The sequence below is a fragment of the Marmota marmota genome, unplaced genomic scaffold, assembly GCF_001458135.2.
Source record: "Marmota marmota marmota unplaced genomic scaffold, marMar, whole genome shotgun sequence".
Lineage (NCBI taxonomy): Eukaryota > Metazoa > Chordata > Mammalia > Rodentia > Sciuridae > Marmota > Marmota marmota.
Genome location: NW_026000153.1, coordinates 25,230,208 through 25,255,925, shown reverse-complemented (window position 1 = coordinate 25,255,925; position 25,718 = coordinate 25,230,208). Strand labels below are relative to the sequence as shown.

General features: G+C 41.8%; 1 protein-coding gene across 3 annotated transcripts in view; it reads left to right on the top strand.

Moving 5' to 3' along the window:
• Positions 1–20,156, top strand: part of Ddc (dopa decarboxylase) — a 108,440-nt gene extending 88,284 nt beyond the window's left edge. Inside the window, exons 10-15 of one of the 3 annotated variants that reach the window (XM_015490340.2) lie at positions 1,431–1,507; positions 7,129–7,148; positions 11,048–11,146; positions 13,871–13,972; positions 17,587–17,805; positions 19,725–20,156. In XM_015490340.2, the coding sequence (XP_015345826.1) occupies positions 1,431–1,507; positions 7,129–7,148; positions 11,048–11,146; positions 13,871–13,972; positions 17,587–17,787 (499 nt within the window). In that variant the 3' untranslated portion in view covers positions 17,788–17,805; positions 19,725–20,156. Of the gene's footprint in view, positions 1–1,430; positions 1,508–7,128; positions 7,149–7,457; positions 7,619–8,136; positions 10,331–11,047; positions 11,147–13,870; positions 13,973–17,586; positions 17,806–19,724 lie in introns of those variants that run through there. The other 2 variants (XM_015490341.2, XM_015490342.2) reach the window with 2 other exon arrangements.
• The last annotated feature ends 5,562 nt before the right edge of the window (positions 20,157–25,718 follow it).

Here is a 25,718-nt window from a genome sequence, read left to right as displayed (position 1 = left end):
AAACAAAGCCTCAATTATCTTCCATAAATAAATCTAACCTCTTTCTCTCCCATCTCCTCATTGTTAAGCCTCATCTGGGCATCCTATTTCATGCTCACTGGATTGGATCTCTCAGGGACTCTCACACTGTATTTGTTTTCAAGCCCAAACTACAATCAGATTAACATTTCTTCTCCAGTTGGTGCCTAGGATACTTTATTTGCCATAAAATGGCTTTGAGATGATGTCCCCACTGCCAAATGAAGCAGAGCAGCAATTAGCATAATTGCCCTTCAAATCCAAGTCCTAGTGAGAGTTGGACCCAAGTTATCCAGAATGGCGATTGCTGTGAGCACTCCACAGGCAGAGAGGTGGACAGAGATCCATGTGCACAGCACTAGGCATCTCTCAGTGTTCATCCAGTGTACAGTCACTGACACCATCAGGGGCCAAGTGTTGCACTGGGCCCAGGAGCCACAGAGGAATAAATACAACTACAGTGCTTTCTTCGGTCCTGACACCAGTTGTCCAACTCTGCAGACATCAGTGGGGTGTTTCACAAATCAATTCTATTCTGTTTGCAACAGACCCCACAGGTTTTGGGATTCAGCCCCACAAGATGGCTTCAATTTCAAGTACCAGTCTCAAAAACCAGACCCCCCGAGTAGCACCCTTCTGTCCAACATAGCTTTGATGCTGGGGGTTCTCATAATCCCCCACTCTGAGTTGGATAAATTGCTAGAACAACTCAGAACTCAACAAAATGTTCTACTTATGTTAACAGGTTTATTATAAAAGTTACAAATGAACAGGCAATAAATAAATGCACAGGACAAAGTGTAGAACCAGGCAGGCAAGAGGGCTGGGTTTGGAACTTCCACATCGTCTCTGGAAAGAGAGCACCTCAAAATGTCAATCAACCCAGAAACTCTTAGGCCTCTGATTTTCAGGACTTTTTCACAGAGATTTCCTTACTTAGCATGATTGATTAAAACGACCAACTCAGTCTCCAATCCATCTTCCTTCCCCAGAGACTGAAGAGGGGGCCTGAAAGTTTGACCTGAGTCAGTTTATGCCATGAGTTTTTTGGCGAGAAGTCCCCATCTGAAACTATGTAGGATCCCCAGCCATTAGTCATCTCACCAAACTCTTATCACCACCAAACTTTTAGGAGCTGTGTGCCAAGAACCAGGAACAAAACCTACTATTTATTTATTTATTTATTTATTTATTTTTCTATCCTCCTCTCCCTATTTCTGGAAGCGGTGCATGCTGGGCTGGAGTGAGACCAGGGAACTGGGGACAGAGGAGGCCATGTATATACAGAAGTATGTCCAGAGAGGGCTCTGGAGGCAGGTGCCTAAGCAGAGCCACAAGGGGACAGCAGACAACATGGACCAATCCAAAATCCTACATCTTGAGCCCTATCATTTCTTTTTTTCTAAATCCAGGGTGAAAAAGAGAACAGACTTAACAGGAGCCTTTAAACTGGACCCTGTTTACTTGAAGCACAGCCATCAGGATTCAGGTAAGTTGGGTGCTTGCTCTTGCAATCTGTTCCCACATATGTTTTCATCAAAGCTGCATTCGAAGGATCTAAGAGCCAGGAGTCTGGGGAGACACCAGAGTGGTTGGGTGCTGTGTGTATCTGTACTTGCCCCTCACATCTCTTTTTTGTGCTGGGAAATCCAAAGAGCCCTTAACCCATCTATGGAGCCAGCACTGATCAGGACTGGGGCAGAAGCAGCATCTGGAGCCAGTGGTGCAGCCAGGAGACTTCAGTATAGGTACAGATTCTTCCTGTTAATAAGGAAACACCTTTACAAAATGTCTGCTCTAACGTCTTTCCAAAAAAAGAATTTTCATGCCTTCCAAGAGGAGGGAAGAAAGTAAATGAAGAAGATTCTACAGGGGAGGAGAGTAAAGAAAAAATATGACAAAGCCCTTGGAAGGTTCAGTACACCAATATGCATGTCACTTGTTTAATGGCAGGCCCTCTGTGCCAGACACTGGTGACAGAAGTGGTGACAAAGACCCAGTGCCTGCATAACCCAGTGAGGAAGGTGATGAGCACACAGTATAGTGGGTGCCCACATCATAAGCCAGGAAGCAGAGAGAGAGAGAGGGAAAGAGAGAAAGAGAGGACTGGCAAAATGCCACACTCCCCTTTGAGGGCACACCCCCAATAACCTAAGAGACTCCCTTGAGTCTCCACCTCTAAAAGGCCCACAGCACCTTCTTACAGTGTTACCCTGAGGACAAAGGCTTTACATACCTTTGAGAATTATTATTCCTATGAGACCATTACAGTGGTTTAGGGTTAGAACTTTTCTTACAAAGAGATGCCTCCATGCCTTCTCATAAAAAGCATTTCTAAAAGGCAGCAGAATTCCTACAAAACATAAAACATCATGTTCTATACAATTACTACTCTTGTTCATAGGCCACAATCAAATGCCAAATCACGAGTTAGCACAGCAGGGTTCTGAGAGGGCACCCAGGATGTGGAAATCCAAATTTCCCTGAAAGGCAGTGCCGTTTAAAGTCTGATAATGATGAGAATGACCTCAGCAACACCAAAATGTGTGGAGTGGAAAATTTCAAAATGTTCACAGTGCTCACATCGAGATGCTGCAATTATTTGTAAATGCTCTCAATTTTCTCTATGCTTTCAAAAACAGAATCATTAGCAATATTATCCTTAAATGTCAAGGCTCATGCATGCAGCACAGAAAGCCACCTACATGATCCCTAAATACAGGGCACTATGCACAGTGGACCCCTGACAGCAAGGAGACTCAGCTCACCATTAGTCATTTTCAGTCTTCTCCTCCTTTTGGTTTCCTCTCCATCACTCAGAGACAGGATCCCTGGGTCTTGGTTAGTTGTGGCTGTGTTCATCCTTCCTTAACCATGCATCCTAACTGAGCCTGCCTGGTACAGCCCCATGTGTACCAGGGCTCATGCCCCTTCTATTCCCATCTGGTCTCCTTTAACATTTCTTCTCAGTTGTCTTCAACCACTCCAAACTGTCTTTTTTTCCTTTCCCTGTAACTTCCTTTCAGCCAGAAATACCCTTCCTGGTGCCTGTGTTGCCTACCTATTGAAATTTTAAGGATTTCTAAAAGAACACAACTTTATTAAAAATATAAAATTGCTATACATTTATTAACTGTTGAACAAAGCATTTTCTTACCCAAGGAGGAATAAAATAATACTTTCACCGATTAAAGAAATGTAATACATATAATCGTCATCACATTGAGTGCTGTACTACCATGAAAACATTCTTTTGAGGTCAGAAATAAGGGTGTTTATTATCACCACTTCTATTACTGGGCACTTTCAGAAGGATCCAGCCATTGTTATACCACATTAAAGGAATACATCTTTTAGTGTAAGTTTTTTTTTTTTTGTTTGTTTGTTTTGTTTTGTTTTGTTTTTTTAGGGATCATTTGAGATCCTGGTCAAGTAAAATGTGTAAGAGCAACCTAAGCCAACACCCTCCAGTGAATTATTATGCTACTTTTAATCAACCTATGAGGGTAGTTGCATATGTATCTCTCCCTGAGACACAGCACCTCCTGATGGCAGATCAATTTTCTCATTCCTTTTGAAATCTCTCATTGCTGCCAGCTTGGTGCCTGTGTGTGGGCTATCTTGGGGCCTGATGCAGCACAGAGTGTGAATTAGTGAGTGAATGACAGGCCACATCTTGGGGAACTTCTATTATCTTCAAGCGTTCTTGGGTCCACAGAACCATAAAATATTAGTGAGAGAAGAAACCTTACAAAACACTTGATCCCACCACTTCAATTTATGGGGGAGGAAATAAACTCTGGACTGGAAAAGGATGTAATTTTGGTTCCTGGGTAGAGCACTGAGCAGTGTAACAGAAGTGAAGGCAGAGGCGCCAATGTCTGCCAGCCAAAATGGCAGCAAACTAAGACTTTTGCCTCCCAGCAAACAGGTTGGCCTTAGGAAAAGATGATAATGTATTGCCTGGTCTTCCTTCCATTGCAAGGCTCTGTGGAAAAACACACTCTGGCTTTCTGCCTGGCCCTGGAAGCCTGTCCCTTTTCTATACACAACACCCTCAACTGGTCCCTGCATGGGCATTCTCCAGAGGCCTCAGGATGGATGTGTTCTCCTTGATGAGGTCTTTCTGGGCCTTCCCATGGCCACAGGGCCCTTGTCTCAGCAGCCTCAGGTCACTCTGTGCTCTTCCTGGATCTTGTCTCCAACTGCAATCATATAGCTCCCTGGTTTCCTGTCTGTTGTTCATCTTGCCCACCAGAACACTATATCTGCAAGCAAGAGCCTTGCCATCCTGTTCACATCTCCAACAGGAGCTGAGTGAATGGAGCACACCCAGCAGCAGGTGTTACCAGGACGATGATCAACCCCCGTGTTAAGGCTGCACTTCACACATGTGGTCTCAGCTCACCCGGGCCAGTAGAGTTGGCCTTACATAGCCATAGGTCTTGCTCCACTAATCCAACCAACTGTGAATAAAAAAATACTCAAAAACAAAAACAATTGCACCTGAGTAAAGCAATTACAGACTTATTTCTTGACATTATTCCCTATGAAATACAGTATAAATATTAACATAGCATTTACACTGTATTAGATATGATAAGTAATCTACTGATGATTTAAAGTCTACAAGGTGATGTATGTAGGGTATATGCAAATACTATGCCATTTTATGTAAGAAACTTAAGCATCCTTAGATTTTGACTCCCACAGTAGGTCCTGGGAACAATTCCCCTTGGATAACAAATCAGTGTCCACAGATGCTTAGTGGAAGACATTGAGCTAGAGTCAAAATAAATGAGAGTTTTCTTTATAACAGAAAGTTCTGTCAGAATTCTAGTGAGAAGGGAAAGTGGTAACTCCTGTTACACAGGCTTTTCAGATAGTCTTAATTATTAAAGGTTTATATTTGGAAAACAGAAAACAGTCAATGCTAAGCCAGAAGATTTCACAATCCAACCACTCAAATGCCAACATTATTGATATATTGTTGTATTTCTCAGCAAGTCTTCTTTTATGCCTTGTTTAGTTTTACTGTTTTATCTATACATCATTTGAAATTTATAAGCTGCTCACACCACATATATCTTATGAAGTTTTAATCTCACCATCATGTACATTCACAAGTCACTAATTTAACAAAAAATAACTATAAGTAAATAGCAGAAAAATCAGTAGAGTAGAGAGAAGGAAAAAGGGAGTGGGAGGAAGGAAGGGGAAGTACTGGGGACCAAATTAGAACAAATTATATTCCATGCTTTTATAATTATGTAAAAATAAATTCTATTGTCATGTCTAGCTAAAAAGAACCAATAAAATAATAAATAAATAAATGACAGTAGGCACATAAGACCTATTAAGACACATTAAGCTCTTAAGACAGTGTAAGTGTAAGTATGATCATTGTCATGGGAAAATAATGGTTTAGAGGAATTCATTATTGTTTACAGTAAATGATTGTTCAAGGAAGCTCCAAAGTTGAGCCAGTTTTTCAAGGAGTCCTTAAAGAAGAAAGCAGATTCACTGAGAAGCCAATTCCATCTTTCATCAATGGTGTTTTGCTATACTAGCTGCTGTGTCTGAATCCTTATCTTTGAAACTACAAGTTGCACTGTACAATAAAATTTTCTACAGTAAAGGAAACATTCTATAATTTTGCACTGTCCAATATGGTAGACAAGGGTGGCAGGTGAGACCTTGAAATGTGGTTCATCACACTAAAAAACTACTTTTTAAAATTTTCTATAGTTTTAACTACCTAAAGTTTCAATAGCCACATGTGGCTATTGGCTACCATATTAGATAGAATAGTCATATAAACTCATTTATTCATTTTTTATTTATGACAGTCATCTGGGTATTTAACGAGTTCTCTGAGTATCTACAACATGCCAAGTACCGTGGCCTCTGTGAATCACTGTCAGTTTCCTTCTGATGACTCTGCTACTATGTTTTATTTATTTAACAACTCTGTTACTAATGAGAGACCACAGGGTATAAAGGAATGAGAGAATTGGGCAGGAGTTGAGACAGGCTATATGACTGTGGGCTTCCATATCAGGGTCTTCCAAATCATTAAATAAGGGACTGATACTGATGGTCCTACATTTTTCTCCAACACTGCCATTCTTATCCTAGCTGAGAAAAATACCTGGTCTTTCCAGGGAACCAGATGCAGTCAGGGAATGACTTCAGATTTCTTGTAAACATAGCGTGGACATTCCTTTGTAGTGGATGTGGGTTCTATTAGGTTGCTTGTCCTGGCTGAACATGGTGAAGTTCTGCTACAACCACTCTGCAGTCAATATTGCACAGGAAATAGGGGATGCCTACAATGTGCCTTGCCTGGTCTACGTTGGTGGAAAAGATTTCCATAGCTCGTAACTCCTCTACCAAGCGGTGTAGCTACTACTGCATATCCTTATAACTCTTACCTGATCCTTTGACAGGGTTACTTGTAGAAACTCATCTGAGTCCTCACCCAGGGTACTTTTCCCATGTGATCCTGGGATGTATTGCTTTAGGTGTGAGGGAAGATTAAAGTTCAAAACATCCATTTTTTTATAACCAATGTGGAGCCACTGAATCCAGAATGAGGAAACTGACTCGATAGATACATATTCATGGAGCATCTGCTGTGCGTCAGATGCTGAACTAGATCTGTGAATACCGAGATGAATACTCCCATCAGGTTCCATTTTTTTCTTTATTATTTTTATCACTCTTTGAATCACCAATTCACCTTCCCATGCATGAATGAATGGATGATGAATGATTTACATGATTTGAATGTAACTTACTACTGGGCACTAGATGAAATCTCAGCTTTCCATTCTTCTGCAACTGCAGAAAACAAAACTAATGGTGCTTCATTAATAATTCAGCATTTTCAATGTGCATCCTGAACATAGTGCTTTCAGAGGACTCCCTTGGAATCTGTTACCTTGAGATGTGCCACAGGGAACTCCCAGGCCCAGTCAACCCTTGGGCAGTTTTACATCTGCCTCAAAAGATTGTGTTTGTGATACAGAAATCTACCTTGAAGATGAAAATGATTATGTATGTTAACATTTTTGTCTAATGGTTTCTTTTTCTTTCTCTTTTCTCCAGGGCTTATCACTGACTACAGGGTAAGTGGACAAGTTGTCTCATCAAACTAGGTCCATTATAATCCAAAATGTGAATGGCATGCTGTCCCTCACTCTCCTGAGCAGGATTCCTCTGCAGAGCACCTTCTAATTGGGTCTCAACTGACCAATCAGGTGGGCTCTGTCAGGCACTGGGTGGATCTGCTGAGCTCACTACTCAGGGGTTCCAGGTTAGGTAGAATAACCTTGAATGCACCCTTGGACAGGGGGAAGGAACTTCTGCACCCCTATTCCTCTGGAAGGAAGGCTCTCTCTCCTGAGACAATGCAGCCCCTTCTTTCTTTGTTGCAGTTATGTTGCTGAGGTGGCATCCTGAGGAGTGAGAGAATACACAGATACCAGCAAAGGTGCTCAGACAGAAGGACAGTTATCTCAAATCCTTGCCTCAAATTGCTTTGCTTCTCTCTTCTTTTTATTTGACACAGTGTTCCATAAAGTTTATTTTGAAAATACCGGGTTGTCCTAGCCTTACTCTGGAAAGGTATTTGAAACAATAAATAGAGTTTGGAGACTTATCACGTGAGTAGGAGCTGGGGACACTCAGGAGAAAAGAGGTAGGATCACAGCATTGGCCGCTTCCCCCTCATGACTTGTACCCAATTCTTTTTGTGTCAACTCAGAGGTGATCTGAGCCGATTCTTTTTGTGGTGGGCTTAAGATGTCATCAAGGCAAGGGCTGAGCTGTCCTGACAGAGGTTATGTGGCTGAACTGTCAGGGCCAGCATGTCTCCAGCTGATAAGCTAGCAGGGGCTGTGCCTCAAAGGCATACCTTTTCCTGTAGTAGCTACAAGTTGGGAGTGCAGGGGACCAGGAAGCCTTCCCAAGCCATCATGGTTTATCCTAGGACAGAGTTTTGGTGAAGTTTTCCAGGAACCATCCAGTTGTATGCCAGGGAGAAAGACCAGGGTATATGAGAATAGGGGCATGACAGGGAGATATGAACATGAATGATATCATTGTTTCTTTCAGAGACTGGAAAACCAAACTGAAGACCATCAGAGCCACCAGGCAGGGGAAAGGTCTCCCAGGACAGAATGTTGCCCACTGGGCTAGTCAGGGAAGTGAGGGATGACAGAAGTGAACAGGGTGAGGCAGGTCTGTGGACCCACCACTGAATGAGGGCATGAGGAGACAGTGTTAGATCTAAGAGGTGGCTGTTCAGGACATATGGTTTGGCAAAGTCATTTTGCATTCTTTCTGGTTATGAACTGAAGACCAAAGAGGTAAGGATAGCATCATTTGCCCAAAATTTACATGATTATGGGCAAAGTGGGTATCCTTATGCTCATTGCATAGGTGAGGAGATAGAGGTTCAAAAAAGTTAGAGAAATTTCAGAACCCAATTGAAAGAAAAAACGTAGGACCCAGGTCACCAGCTCATCCCATTGAGCTGTACCTTTCCCCAAACTATTTGGATGAGGAAACTGCAACTGCTGGTACATGTTGGTAGCTTACCAAGAGTGGTTCAGTGTACTGGTTTTTAAATTTTTGATCATAGAGGAAGAATGTCCCAAGAAATAGATGACTAATGTCTGGAGACTCACATCGAAGCACCAGAGTATGTATAGCTCAGTGGTAGAGTGCTTGCCCATATGCACAAGGCTCTGGGTTCCATCCCTACCACCTCCTAAGAGACAATACAAACTGACTTCCACATGCAGAGTCATTTTGGGTGACCCATGTGGGAAGGTAGAGGGATTTTCTTGCTGATTGCTTCAGTATGTAAGTCAACAATATTCCCTAAGGTGAGGATGGGCTGCTCTGAGTCAGACCAGGTGCTGGGCTTGGGGCCAGGAATAAAGTAGCAAACTAGACAGAGTCCCTTTCTACAGAACTTACATTCTAGCAGGAGGTGAGGCTGATTGCACAGGAAATCACAGCCCTCCTGATGAGTTACACTCTAGTCTCATGCAGGTGAAAAGGAGTGGTGGGCGGGGGCATCTCATCCAGGCCTGTGTCAGGCTCAGAGAGGCAGTACAGGCATTAGGGAGTCACGTTTGAATGAGCAAACAATAAAACTGTGCACATTTTCACTCAAGTGTCATAAAAATTATGTTTGCCTTGTTTTTCCTCCAAACGTTGGACTTAAATCACATTTCGATTGTCAGGAGGTTGACTTGGCAAGGGATGGTTTTGGAACGCCACCTCCGTGCTGAACAATGGCAGGGAGCCATTGCTTCACTGGCTGTTAGTTAGTTGTGTGGTGAGAGGTTCCTCTTTTAGATTTTTCAAAAAGGTAAGTTAGCCTAATTCTTCCTGAACCTCCCAACAGCTTGCAGACACATGGTTAAATCACAAACAGCTGTGTGTACGCAGGTACGATTCCAGCTCTGCCACATTCTAGGTTGGTGACATTAGACATCTCATCCTCCGTGCCTGCTTTCCATCCCATAAAGGGAAGATCTGAACCCCTATTCCATAGCACTGTTAGGAAGATGAAATGTGATGAAGTGTGAATACACTTAGCACAGTGTCCCGCATAAAATCAGAGGGAAACCACTGTAATCACTTCTGAGCCTAGCTATTGGGTCCATGTTTCTCTTTGCAACTTGAGAAGCTTTTCCAGTTTGGACATGGCTGCTCTTCATTCATTTTACACACTCTGTAGTCATTCCCCCTTAACCACAGTTTCACTTTCTGTGGTTTTAGTTACTCATGATAAAGGGCAATCTGAAACTGTTAAGTACAAAATTCCAGAAATAACAATTCGTAAGTTTGAAATAACTTTTATTACAGCATACTGTTACAATTGTTCTGTTTTATTCTTAGTCATTGTGTTAATCTGTCTCTCTCTGAGGCTAATTTCTAAATTCAACTATCACAGGAGTGCATGTACAGGAAAGAACAGAATATGTAGGGCTCAGTACTATCTGTGGTTTCACACCTCCACTGGGGGTTTTGGAACGTGTCCCCAGTGCATGGCGGGTGACTGTATTTAAAATACACATATGCCCTTCCACTCAGGAGCCGTGCTGGGCTTAGGCTGAGCTTCTCTGGAGCCCCAGGTGACAGGCAGTCCCAGTGAGTCTGGGGGTCCTTCCTCACCTTATCATGACACCCTGCACCCAGCAGGGGGCCCTCTCTCATTCCTCAAGGAAGAGAAGATACAAAAGAGTTGCCATCAGCATCTTGCTAAGTTCTCATAGAATATTAATGTTTTTTTTAAAAAAGCCATGATATGCTACCAGACGGTCTTCACGAATTGCCCATCCTTCTCTTCCCTGTCCTTTTCCAACTTACTTTGTTACATTTTCAACCTTCCAAGAGTCACACCGGATGCAAAGTGCAGTCAGCCAGGAAAGTCTGGAAATTCAAGGGAAAGCAGAGGGAACACTTCTTTGAGGACCAACACATGGACACATGCTATGTCTTTCAGTAGAGGGGTCTTGGGGGTCACTCCCCTGCAGCCACTGAGATAAGAAAGGAATCAGTATTGGTCTAGAAAACAGTGTCAGGACATCATGGGAAGCATATGGCAGACAAATGTGGGTTTCAGCTTTCTCCATCCCTGCAGACAGAGACACCAGTGCAAAACTCTGCTTGCCCCCACTGGTGGTAAGCTTCCTAGAAACAGGGCCACATCTTTCCTGTTAGCTCGCTGACGAGCCTTTTTCCCAGAACAGGTGTGAACTCAGCAAACATTTGTTGAGTGAAAACAATAATCATCAATGCCTCCCAAGTCAATAATCCCTGTCCTCATTTCCCTCAGAGGAGCTTTGCAAAGGCAGCCTCCCTCTGTGGCCCCCCTGCTCATACCCCAGGATGGAAAATGTGCAGCCAGAGTGGGGTAGACACAGGGAACTAGTTGCCTTTAAGAGAAACAAGCCAACCAGTGGGTTAGAAAGGAAGCACTGATACCCCATATTATATTTTATTTCAGCACTGGCAGATCCCACTGGGTCGAAGATTCCGCTCTTTGAAATTGTGGTTTGTCTTTAGAATGTATGGAGTCAAAGGACTGCAGGCTCATATCCGCAAGGTACTGTCTTCATTCTTTATCTCAGTAATACTATGGAGGGCTTAGGGGACTTAGAAATGAATTCAGATGTCTTAGTAAGCAAATACAAGCACGCATTACTTAACAACGTGGATAGGTTGTGAGAAATGCATCATTAGGTGGTTTTGTCATTGTGCCAACATCATAGAATGTACTTGCACAAACTAGGATGACTAGGACCGTATTGGAAGATACAGTCCATGGGGACCACCATGGCACATGTGGTCCATTGTTGACTGAAATGTCACTACACAGATTGGGGCTGTATATGGTAAAGGATGCAAACTGTACTTTGGGTTGTCGAATGCACAATTATGGATCTTTGAGGACACCTCTATTAGGATTACAGGTTATCAGCTCCAGGGTGATGATTGTTTTAGTTAGCCTTTATACTGCTGTGACTAAAAGACCTGACCAGAACAATTGTAGAGGAGGAAACATTTATTTGAGAGCTGATGGTTGGTTTCAGAGGGCTCAGAACAGCCAGCTCTATTCCTTCAGGACTCAAAGTGACGCTGAACATCATGGTAAAAGAGTATGGAGGGAAGCAGCTCACATGATGATCAGAAAGGGAGGGGGAGAGAGAAAGAGAGATATCTTATCAGACACAAATAATATATACCCCAAAACCATACGCCCATTGCCCCACCTCCTCCAACCATACCCTACCTGCCTTCAGTGACCACTCAATTAATCCCATCAGGTGATTAATTCACTGATTGGGTTAAGGCTCTCACGACCCAATCATTTCTCCTCCAAACCTTCTTGCCGTGTCTCACACATCAGCTTTTGGGGGACATCTCACATTCAAAACATAACAATGGTCAAAGTAAAAACATTATGTAGGTTGTACTTTTGGCATAGTGAGTTTCAGTGAGCAAAGAAGCAAAAGTGAGAATATAATGTGTTTTTCTTCAGAAGATTGCCAAAATAGGAGAATTTTAGAGTTGGTGTGGAATAGATACCATCTACACCAATTGTTCTCAAACACAGTTCCTGACCTACAGTGCCAGTGGCCTATGGCAGGTCCCAGCAACCTGCTTTAACAAGCAGTCTAGTCACATAATATGCACTTAAATTTGACAACCACTGATCTACTTCAAATCCCACTACTCTACCATTTTTGTTCATCAGCTGGGGAAACTGAGGCCTGAATATGAACCAGGACTTGCCTAAGGCCCACCCAGTTTGCCAGATGCAGGAGGCATGCTGACTTCAAGCTGGGTCCTTCCTTCTTCTGATCCTTTCTAAGCCAAGGCCTCATCCTGATGGTCAAAAGTCCCCAGGCTTCACAGGAAAGGCATGCCTGTAGTTTCTAACCCTAATGATATGACAATGCTTAACTTTAAGTCCTGGTGCTGCTGCATCACCAACTGTGCAGCTAAGGGCAGGGGTCAGATATGTTAGGTCCTCCCTGTGACAGAGATGCAGAAATGCATGCTTGAAGCCACAAACTGGTACCTGTCTGCTTCAAGCCCATTGTAAGAAAATTTATGGAGCATCAAGCACTATGAGAGTCTATATGGTTAAAAAAAAACTAGAAAAGGAACATGTGTATGAATTTATAAATAATGTATCTTATGTTCTTAATTGAGAAAAGTAGCAGGAGAATTGAATTCAAATTATTTGGAGAAAGAAGGCTAAAACATTAGTGGCTTATCTATCCACAATGATTTCATCCATAAGCTCAAGGACAATGAGCTGTGATTATGCTGCCTCATGTTATAAACACATCACGCCTCTTTTTGAAAGGATTCCCAGTCCTACCTTATCAGGAATGTGGGAAAGGGCTGGACCAAAACCTCCTCCCTAGGCAAGAGCCTGCTTTGGGGATACCTGAGTCCAAAGTCTTTGGCGCCCTCTGGTGGTCATAAGAGGGATTGCTTATTTCCCAACAAGCTTTGGTCCAGAACTTGCGCAGAGCTCCTCTGGTGCATTTACCACGTGATGGTGACCAGAAGCGCGCTGGATGCTCAAGGTTCTGAATGAAGGAGAACTCCTAATCCGCGAGAGGTTTTTCTCCATGGATCACAGATAATTCGAATCAGTTTTTGAGTTCTTAACATCTAGGAGTTAAATCAGGTTGACATCAACCTTATTCAGTGACAGGAAGGCAGCTCTTGAATGTGATGGTGTATGTGTGGTTTCTGTGTCTCAGGGGCAAGCACCATGGAACTAGAGCCACACCAACCGCAGAACTGAAAGTCTCATATTAGCTGCATTCGAATCCTAGCTCAGAAGGCATGGCAATAGGATATTGGGCATGTTAACTCTCTGACCCTGTTTCCTTAACTGGAAAATGGGTATAAACCAGTATCCATCACTATGTTGTGAGTTGTCATGAGGAAGAAGTGGTAGATGAAGGTTAGCCTTTATATCTTCTACAGTGTTCCAGCACCTCTTTGCAATTTTGTTATAAAATTATAAAAGACAGATTTTTCAGGGGCAAGGGTGTAGAAATAGCCCCATGAACAGAAGAAAATGGTGTTATTTTTTTTTTCTGAGGACATTAAGCCTTTCTTCATAGTAATGAATGAGTTTCTTTGGGAACAGCTGGTGAGGGGACAGCACAAACACTTGAAGAAAATTGCAGAGAGTATGTAAATGAATTATGGATGTGCAGTTTAATAGGGTTTTCTAGATGGTTAAGTTTTGAATTCAGTGATGATGAGAAACTCAAGCACCTTTCCCCCTCTCTCTCTCAAGCACGTCCAGCTGGCTCAAAAGTTTGAGTCTTTGGTGCGCCAGGATTCCCGCTTTGAGATCTGTGCAGAAGTCACTCTGGGGCTAGTCTGCTTCCGGCTAAAGGTTTGTTTATGTCTATCATCGACCTCATCATTTTCTTTGAATGGGACAGAGGGGCAAGTCCCATTCTGACCTCCACACTCAGATGTCTTCATCAGCAGCGTCCCAGGAACACTGAACAAAAACCATGGTGTTTAGCCCACAGCCCTGAGGAAATCTGGCTTCCTGGGAGGCCCTGCCCAGATTGTCCTGCATGGACCATTGATGTTCAGCTTTCTTGGAGACATACTTGTAGACTTCTTGCTCCTTAGTCCTAGATTTCTCCCTATCTTTTCCATCCCCAAGACTCTGTCCCACCACTGAAATTCTCTACGGGACGCCCATCTGTGGCCTCACTAACTTGAGCTTCTCTGTGGAAGCATGGGCCCCATCTGGGAGCTGGTTAGAAAAGTAAATCTCCCCAACCTAGCCACCCTGACTCCATATCTCAACAAGACCCCACACAGGAGGGTGAGGTATTCCAGGCTGTGTGTTCCATGTGCATTCACTAGGTGAAGGAGTCTGGTCCTGGGGAGTCAAGATGAAAGTCATCTTGTTGAGATTCTTGATGATATTTCTCAAAAGGACCTATGGCGTACTGCATGCATACCCCATTAATCTTTGTGGTGTAAATGAAGTCAGATGAGAATTAACAACCAACTCTCGGACATCTACAGAGATGGCTTTTAATACAATGAGAGGATTTTATTGTCACTGTTTCAGTGCTGGGGATCCAACCCAGGTCCACACACACACACACACACACACACACACAGACAAATGCTCTATTACTGAGCTAAACCCCTAGCTCCCTTACCCTTTGGGTTTTGCTGTGTTTCCCAGCTGGTGGGGAATTTGAAATCTTCCTAAGTAATTGGGAGGTACATGCTACCATGTTTTACTGGCGTATAGTTTCTGAATCAGTTTGAGGTCTTCCCATAAGGCCTCCTATTTCCAATCACAGACAGAAATCAGGAACAGGAACAGACTGGGTTGTGTCATTGTCATGGTACTGTCACTCAAAGTGTGGCACTGCCCCTCCATGTATTGTCTCCTTTCCCTCACCTGATTCTTGGAGCTTTGCAGTGAGGATGAGATCCAGGTATGGAAAAGTCCGGAGGCAGCAGGACTAGAGGGGCCTTATAACAAGAGAGAAGCCTTGGGTGATGGTGTCCAGAACATGGTTATGCAGATGACATGATGTGGCAGTTCCATCAAAGTTGGGGACTGGCATTTTGCTCAGACTTGTCTGCCCCCAAGTGGTTGCATTGTTTTTATTGCCAGTATTCTTGCAGGAACTTTTTATTTTAATTTTTATGATTTATTGAGATGTAATTCACTTAAATTGCCCATTTGTGTGATTTCTACTGTATTCACAGGGCTGTGCAGACATCACTAATTTTAGAGCATCTTCACCCTAAAAAACAAAACTCTCACCCATGAGCACTCATCCTCCATTCCCCAGCTTAGGTTGATTAATCTGATCTCTGTCTCTAGACATTTGCCTATTCCAGACATTCATATAAATGGACTTTTAAATATACGTTGGCTTTTGCCACTGACTTCTTTCAGTTAGCATAATGTTGTCAAGGTTAAGACTTTCATTCTAGTGGCATAATTTACCAATTATGCCAAACCTATCTGTGCCTTAGTCCTTTCTTCTCAAGTGAACTGTAATGTGTGTGGCTCTTACATGCAGGAAACTCAGGGAAGTTTTCAGTTAACAAGCTGCTTCCATCCCATGAATCTGGTTTCTTCTTGAAGAAGCACGTTAGTTAAATGTTATGGTTCATTTTTCTGCCACTGTAACTATTATATTCTCATTATTTTCTCCTCATCCTATTCCTCTCCAGTAGGAGTTTCAAGTCCTCCACATCACTTACTACCTTAACATACACTTGGCTCTTTATTTAAGCTGAAGCATGTGATGTTGTGATTGTGTAACTGATTCTCTTTCCCTCCATCCTTACGCTGGTCAGTCTCCTCCTCTGTCTCATTCAGCTATTTTTGTCTTTGTTTCACCTCTGACCATTTTTCCTGTTTGCCATCTTGCCTTTACTTACACATATCTAGTCCAATTCATTTGGAAATTGCAAGCAATTTTTTTCCCTAAATCATTTGCCTTCTTTTCTGCACTATATAAATTTCAGACTCATACTTAATCTCTTTAATAAAATTCCATTCCCTTGGTATCAATTTTTTTCTTTCCTTCCTCCCTCCCTTCTTTCCTTCTTTTTGTTCTCCACCTTGAATTTGTCTACCTGGCATACAAGGCAGCAATTTCTCTATTGTCTGTGGCCCCTTCACTGTGCACTTGGGCTCTGAAGGCAGCCACATTCTAGCTCATAGCCAGAGTCGTGGTGGATTTGTCCAAGGCCAAAGCCATTTTCCAGTATTGAGCAGGTGTTCAGCTAGAGTGGACTGCCAAGTAGACTGGGCACTTCCCTCCTCCCTCTTCTTCTTTCTCTGGACTTTGAAGAAAGGGCCAGAAGAAGTAGCACAAGTCTAAAAGGGTCATATGACTAAGATGCAATGCTCTACATCCAGCCCTTTCTATTTTCCACTTAGAGGAAGGGGGGCCACTATGAGAAAACTAGACAGAGGCAGAAACTAGAAAGGGCAAAGAAGAGCCTTAAGCCTGGCTGGATGAGTGCACCAGCGGTTAGTAGGGGAAGCACTGACTTCCCATGTACTGTTTGATACAGACCTCTCAGCCCTGATTAGTAAGCAGGAGCTGTGCACGTGGCCCCTGGCCCCCAAGCTGGTTAGCTGTTCTCTTCCTAAGGGGCTGTGTGGAGGCCACCAATGATCCCTCGATCCTGTGGTTCATGGACATCTTCCCAGATTTGAACAATAGCTTGACTATTGTGCTTCATTTTCTCTGTTGTTGAGATTTTCTCTGTGTTTCAGTACGAATTTAGACTCCCACTCTGGTGCTATTCAGAATCCTCAGGCATGTTGTTTAAACTCATTCATTTGAAATCAATTAAAAAAAATAAAGATATAGGTCAAAAACAATAGTTATAAAATTAATAGGGCTTACTAATTTTAATAAAATTTTATATTATATATGCAGATTAAAAAAAGCAAAACTCATTCATTTGTAGATGACATCTCTAGGGATCTTCATTTTTCTTAAACAAACTTGGACCATATGAGGGTCATCTTTTTGGGGGGTGGGAGGTACCGGGGATTTAACTCAGGGGCCACTGAACCACATTTCCAGCCCTATTTTTTATATATATATATTATTTAGAGATAGGGTCTCACCGAGTTTCGTAGCTCCTCCTTTTGCTGAGGCTGGCTTTGAACTTGCTATCTTCCTGCCTCAGCCACCTGAGCCGCTGGGATTACAGGTATGTGCCACCCCGCCCGGTGGGGGGTGGGGTCATCTTTAGACAGTACATTAGAACTTGGAGGAATGATTTTTGTGAGGAGAGGAGATGGTCTTTTAGCCTGTGTTACTATTATTTTATGGAACTTTTAAACACTGTAAATGAAAGGTGGATTGGGAAGGTCTTTTTCACCGGGCATCCTAGTCTTACCAGACTTGGTGTTACCCAATGATGAGATGAGTTGAATTTTGGGGACCTCAGAGGAGTGAACGTAGTTTTTTCCCTTCGAATCCCTCCCTCCAGGGTTCCAACCAACTGAATGAAGCTCTTCTGCAAAGAATAAACAATGCCAAAAAAATCCACTTGGTTCCGTGTCACCTCCGAGACAAGTTCGTGCTGCGTTTTGCCATCTGCTCTCGCATAGTGGAATCTGCCCACGTGCAATTTGCCTGGGAGCACATCAGAGAGCTGGGGGAAGACGTGCTGAGAGCAGAGAAGGAGTGAAAGTGAAGCCCGCTGCAGGTAAGCCACGTGTGCCAGGAACATCCTGTCCTCCTGGAGTCAGGGTCAGAGTGGGGATCCCCGACTGGCTCAGTTCCGGCTCTGCCCCTCAGCGCTGCTGTGGACCGAATTTTCTCTTTAGTAAAGTCAGAGAAAATTCTATCATGCTTGGTCCAGAGGAGTGGAAAGAGTGCTATCTGTAATGATTCTCTACAGATTTTTGGTTATTTATTTTAAATGAGAACATCGTTTTCTATCATTCTTTCCCTTCAGATTTCCCCAGTTAATTAAGCTAACTTGCTATCATAATGAGCTTATATATCAAACTGGCAAGCTTTAGATAAATGAAAACAATAAAACAGGAATTTCATGTGAGTGATAATTTACTGTCAGGAAGGACCCAGGTCTTGATGGTTTAGAGAAAGAGCCTATTTAGACGACTGGGCTTCTTGGTAATAATGAGGGGTTTTAACTACATCAATTAAGCCCTGCAGAGAGCACACAGGTAACTCATAAGGACAATGTTTTAAGCAAACGCAGCACTGGCAACAGGAAGACTATTTAAAATTATATGTGTGGGAGTTAAAACAATCTTAAACGACTTCATTAGATTATTTTAAGAATATCATTCAGAAAGGGAAGGTACTGGAGAATGAAATCGACCAAATTATGTTATGTGCATGTACAAATATGGCATAATGAATTCCACTATTATATATGATTTTAATGCACCAATTTAAAAAACAAGAACACACCCAACAGCAGCCCTCACCACCAAGAATGTCATTCAATTGGAATTTTCTACTTTTTTCTGTGTCTGTCATTTCTTTCTTTTTGCCCCATTTGGGGGAAGGGTAGTAGACCCCCCTAACCTCTGCTTGTCTTTGTCTCTCTCCTCTTCATTTCTCCATTGACCTCATTCATAACCCATCATAGATGCAGAACAAAGGGGTATAGTGTAATTTATTTGACCAATTGCATGCAACTTTATCTTCCTTGCTCCTAATTTTAATTGAGAATTCCTGAAATATAGTGCTTAAAAAATCCAATAATAAAATTGTATTTTATTACATGAGTGAACAGCCTATGGATGGTCGATTTCAGTAAGGTGAGGCCAAAGAAACCACCTTCTCAGTGGAAATATGCCCAGTAATACAAGGCCCTTTTCCTGGAGTGGTAAGGGCCTTCCTCCACGCCTAAATTAAGAGACCTCCCTCCCCAGAACAACTCGATCATACATCCAATATCTCTGGAAGTTATCAGGGAGAAGCTCATACTTTGATAGTATTCCATTGCTCTAAGCATATGTTAGTACACACAAAACAAGCAACCCTACAAGCAAGTACTACTGATTAGCCTTTCTGCAAACCTATATTTGCAGATATCTAACAAGTATCTATTATGTCAGAATCTTATTCCCATATGCTCAAAATGATACACAGAGAGACTATAGCTCTGGAAAATAACATGTGGGGAGACTGTAGCTCACAGGCATATTTTCAATAGAAATCATAATTCCTGTGGTGTCATTATTTGCTGCAGATTCAAAAGGTAAAAATAAGCTTCAATTTTCTAACAAATATATAGAGGATACCATAGTAAATTATAATGCATGTATATTGTTTTGACCAGATTAATTGGAATAATGAAAATCTTAACACCTTGGATTTACTTGTAACTACTTGATGTTGTCATATCATTTTTAGGTAATCACAGTTCTAAGAGAAAGTAGAAGCTGTTTCTATTTTACAGAGGGTGGGAAATTAGAAAGTCTATTTGATGTTGATAAAATTTGTCAGTTTGTTAATAAAAGTTCCTTTCTTTCAATTCAAACTATTTTACATTTACAATTGACCTCCTTCACTGGAGAAATAGTATGTAAATTTTTATTCTTTATTTTCTTAATGTAGCCATATGCTCATTGTATTTTTTTTCTATAGAGATGAAAAGTTGAAAGGACATATATCTGAAAACTGAAATAAGAAGAAAATAAATATCATCCTGATTCTGTGGAACTGAGTCTGTATGTGACCTCCCATGTCTGCTCCAAAGTTAACCAGACACCTGTCATTATGTCTTTTAACATTAATCAAAGTTAATCAGACCTGTCATAGCGTCTCATCAGTGAAGAAATATTTACTATATGGAAAGTTTATCTCAGTGACTACAGTTTTCATTTCTTATTTAACTATGGTTTTTCATGATTAAAAATCATAAGTTTTCATGCTTTTGAATCAATCAGTGTGGCAAAAGAGGCTTATTGAAATATTTTCCAGGGCAGTCTATGATCATAACTAGAGATTATACCTGTGCTCCTAAATTATCCTGTCATGTGACTAAATGCTTAATAAACAGTTGATGTGAAATGCTAATTGTGGTGGGTAATCATCTTGTTCTACATTATATCAATGGAATCTTTTGATATAAACTTATTCTTTCAACTAGCCCAAAACAGCATTCTTGGATATTATCAAATTCATTCATTTTTTCAAACATATGTTATTGAGAGCCTTGTATGCATTTAAAAAAAACTATTCTAGATGCATTCAAAAGCACATCTTACTTGGAGATGACTTCAACTTCTAGGGAAATAAATTCAGAACACTAGACAACCTGGATTCAAACAATGAGCTCAAGAGTTATATGACTTTCTGGGCCATGGCTTTCTTGTCTGATGAATCCATCTGCTATATTGTATCATGACTAATAAGCAATGGAAGAGCACCCATAGAAACATAAATTCTAATAAGGATGTGGTATTTATTGAAATAAGTTCCTATCTTTATTTGGAACCATTTTTCTTTTAGAAACATGTGTTGTTATTCTAAGGTTAGTTATTATCCTCTAGATAATAATTGATAACTATGTAAAGTAATTGAATGATATGATCTGTTATTCCTAAATCTGGAAATTCACCAGATGCTATGTAGTTCTCCATCTGATTTTGGGAGGATATTTGTTCATCAGTGAACCAGATCTGAGTTCTGTCATGGGGTGGGGACATGGGATGGTCCATTAGGCTCCACTGGGGTTATATGTGGTAGAGTGTGTGTGGGGGTGGAGACCTCAGATCATTGAGTTGAGGCCGGAGCACCTAAATTTTACAATGAGATGTTTTTGCACCTGAGTGTGCCCTTGTGTTAAGATTACTGTAGCCTGGCAAGATTGCTATAGCCTGGCACAGTGATACACACCTATAATTCCAGTGGTTCTGGAGGCTGAGGCAGAAGAATCACAAGTTCAAGACCAGTCCCAGCAATTTAGCAAGGCTCTAAACATATTAGCAAGATCCTGTCTCAAAATAAAAAATAAAAAGGGCTGGGAACATGGCTCAGTGGTAAGGCTATAAGACTCCAAGATGAGCCACTAGTCACTGTTATTAGCCTTCAGATTTTTGCAGCAGCTCCATCCAGCCTGGATCATAAATATACTTTGGGAAGATGGCTGAGACCTAAATTCAAGACAGGGGCCTAGGCAGAAGTAGCACTAGAGATATTGCACAGATGGAAGGCAGGAGATTAGCTGTCTTCCAACTTTAATTTGGAAAGCCTTCTCTGTAGCTCCAAAGAGTGACTGATAAAAAGACAGGTCTATTAAACATGAAGAAAAACTTAAAAGTCAACCCATCAGCAAATGAAATATGTTTTCTTACAGGGGAGAGAATTCTCCACCATTGTGGAGACTCAAGTTGAGATGGGGAAAATCAAGGTTTGGGAAGTGGTAAGGAACATTCTTGCATGAGACAGAAGTTGGACTAGAAAGTAGGCAACCTTCTATGTAAGCCCTCTCTTATGCCTGAGATTCTGATATTCTGTGAAAATAAAAGAGAATTTGGCTACATTATTAAATAGCAAGATTAAGGAGCTTAAAATGTGGAAAAACTACAACAAGGTAGGTTAGTTTTCAGTACTAACCTCTAATCAGGGAAACCTCCATGTTACAAAGGGATGGCTTCGACATAATAACAACCCCAACACATAGGCAGTGCTAACTGGGGCCCAGGCAATGGTCTAAGTGCTATTTAGGCACTGACTATGTTTATTCCCAGCAACACTTGGTAGTGACTGGTGAGCTGCAGAGTAGGCACTTGAACCCTGGAAAATCAACCCCACAGGCCCTATGATCCTGTCCCTTTACAATTCCTCTGGTGCTATAAGAAGAGGTATTAGTTTCCTGGAGCTAATAACAAAGTACCACAATCTTGGAGTCTTTAAACAAGAAAAAATTATTCTCTTACAGTTCTGGAGACTAGAAGCCCCAAATCAAGGTGTCACCAGGCCACTTCACCTCCAGGTCCAACTTCTGGTAACCCCAGACATTCACTGGCTTCTGAGGAATCACTCCAATCTGCTTGTGCCTGCCATCTTCCCTCTGTGTATCTCTTCCTTGTGTTTATAAGAACACCAATTGGATGACTGACTTCCCTAATCCAGTATGACCTCATCTTAACTTGTTTAAGACTCTTTAAAGACACTATTTGCAAATAAGGTCAGATATACAGATATTAGGGGTTAAGATTTCAACATAACTGTGTGGGGGACACAATTCAACCCATAACATATCAAACTAGAAGCACCTAAGAGGACAGACTCAGGTTGGTAGCATGGTTCTGGAGGAAAATAACCAAAGTAGATTGTTCCTTCCCACTCTGCCCTGCCCCATATCAGGTGTTAAGTAAAAATTATAGGAGACCATTATTTTGGGCTGAGCCCCTTCACTAAGCCCCAACAGACCAGACCAAACCAAAATGGAGTCACTCATGCCAAGTGCTCTGTAATCAAACTGAAACTTTAAAGAAGTAGAGGATCCCCAAACAGACCAGTTCTTCCTGGAAACAGGATATTTACGGAAACTAACTGGAGAGAACTCAGTTTACCTGAGTCAGCAGAATAAGCAAGTCCCTCTACTATAACCTTTACTTGAAAAGTAACTTGACATAACCTGAGGTTAACCCATCAGTTCTTTTTCTATTGTCCTGCTTCCCTATTCTGACCTTACAAAATCCATCCTTCTGCTTTTGCCCAATGGAAGCACTCATTGTGCCTCTGGCTCAACGTGCCTCTAATTCATGAACTGCAAATAAAAGCTAGTTAGAACTTCGGTTAAATTTGTGGGCATTCTGTCTTCTGACATAGGGAAAGGTACCACCTCCCAACTCATGGGTTCTGTTTAAGATGGTGATGCCAGGTATAGCCTCTTCGTATCCCTTTATGATTTTCTGTGCTGCTGATGAAAATCTCTCACTAGAATTGTGAATTTCCTCTACTCCAGGGCAGCATGTCTTCTTTATTGGAGGGCTAAATACTGTCTCTTAATCCTCATTCTGCCTTCTTCCTCACCACAGAATTAGGAAGCTGAAAGGTTTGGGTTATCATTGGGAATCTAGCTACATTCAGGGAATCCCACAGAAAAGGAACTAGATTTAAATTTGTTTGTCTTATCTGCTTTCCTATCTCCTCAAGGCATTGGTCTCCCAAACCCACCTACAAACACATCTCACTAAACTTTTACAAAGTAAATCTCCTGGCAGAAAAGGATGCACATTATTTGGGGCCATACTATCCCTCTGTTCAAAAACAAATGAGCTCACTGAACAAACACTAGCATTATCCAGAGACCATGTTTACAGCATTCATGAATATGGAAATGAATTAATAGCTCCCAGAATCCCTCACACCAAAAGGACTGGCACTCTGTCTGCAGTAGATGGAAACGTCTTCCCTGAAGGTTAACTACTAACCAGGAGAAAAAAAAAAGAGTCTATTACACTGTGTTCTTGGAAGGAAAGACTAATATTTATATAGCTCAAGCTAGTGCTTTCATATTATGTTAAATTATTAGGATGCTATTACAACATGTCAGGTTTTAAAAAGATGGAAAAGTCTTGTATAGCATAAGGTTTTGAATCCCAGTAATGGCATTTTTAGTAACAATAAAAATTAAAGAAAAAAAAGATATCACATCTTCTGTTAAATGTCTGCCACGTGCCAGTTACTGCTTTGATATCTCCAATTGATTGTGGACTTTACAATAGCATTCTGAGTCACAGATTATTTCTGTCTGAAAGAGGAGGAGATAGGGAACCTGCTAATGGTCCGCGAGGAGAGAGATCCCCAGGCTACAGCGAAGGCAAGGGGTTGGCAGGCCCCAGGACTCAGCCTAAGGACGTCTTGAATAATTCCTAACTTAAACGCAGTCACTCCTCCACCCCCGCACGCCCCCACCCCTCTTTGCTTCTAGCGCAGAAGGCGGGCGGTTTGCTCACCCAGGTGAGTCCTGGAAAATCACAATCTATCGGAATCCTTCGAAATTTCATTCAGCTCTCATCACTATTTCTCTCTATTTTGGAGCACTTTAAAAATTTATGCTTCAACTCATTGAAACGAAGACACTTAAGGTAAATCCATCCACATCACTTAAGGTAAATCCGCCCCGGCTGGACAGATCGCAAGTCTCCGTTCGCAGAATATCTGCAACAAGTCTCCTTTATCAGAATGTCACCATCCAGCACCGCATAAACAAATAAATAAACAAAAAGACAAGAAAAAGAAAGTGAGAGAAAGAATGCATGAATGAATGAATGAAAAGGAAAAGAAAAAAAAAAAAAACCCGNAGACTCCAAGATTGTGGTACTTTGTTATTAGCTCCAGGAAACTAATACCTCTTCTTATAGCACCAGAGGAATTTTAAAGGGACAGGATCATAGGGCCTGTGGGGCGCGAGCAGGGGGTCCGTGGGAGGCCAGTGACAGGTCAGAGTCCAGCAGGTGGCTGCGGGTTTTCTTTTGGGGCTGTATCTTCCGTGCCCCATTCTTTCACGTTTGTCGTACGGGACGGTGGTCTTGGGAAGTTAGGATGAGGTGACGATTGGTAAACCGGAGTGGGCTTTGCGGCGGGCTGAGAGCGGTTGGGTGCGGTTGAGGACAGGTTTGGGGCTGTGTCTGCCACCGCTAACTTCAGCAAAGACTGGGAGGGCTGGAGCCATTATTGTGTAAATGTACTGAGTCTCAGTATCTTCTACCATTATCGGCAATACTTGTAGTACAGGTAGAACATCCTTCATCAGAAAACCCGTATTGCTGCAGAGTCTGAAACTTTTTGAGCCCTTACACGACATTACACGTGGAAAACGTTGCACCATGAAACTTTCCTTAACAAAATTGTTAATATTGTATAAAATTAACCTTCAGGCTGTGCTTATAAGGTACATATGTAGGTCTCTCCCTAAGATAGTTCATCTTATATATACACGTGTATTTATATATATACATATGTGTGTGTATACACCCAGTATTCATTCATATATATATATATATACACACACACACACACACACACACACCCACCCACGCCCCGAATTTTTTTATTTTCAGAAATCATAAACACTTCTGGTCTTAAGCATTTTGGATAAGGGATGTGCAACCTGCAGTAAGTCAGAGCTGCTTTCTGCTGGTCCCTGACCATATGTATTTCCTATAGATTGAGGCAGTCGGTTAACTTCTGTGGTGAGAAAGAAATGCTAATATCTCATTGTGAAGAATAATAAGACATATTTTATCTATTGCTGAGAAGTGTTTTGCAGAACTAAAAGACGGTGTCAGCTAGTTAGTTGCATTTTTTTTTTTTTTAAATATGTGAAAACAGACACACATTAAGAGACCTACCCAAGGTCAGTGCTGGATGATAATGGAGCCAGTATCTGAACATAGTCAGCCAGTATTCAGATCCTGTGCTCTTATTTCCTGTGCTATTTTTGCCTTTGGGAAATAGTTCTATAAAGGACCTATACAGTGTCTGCCATATGGTAGGAGCTGTACCAGTACTCTATTGCTATTATTTTAGTGGATACCAGATAGTCTAGGTTTTGAGAGAATGTAAATGTGATAGAAAAATAGTTCCTATTAGCAGAAGCTAACTATCCAGTTTGGAAGGCAA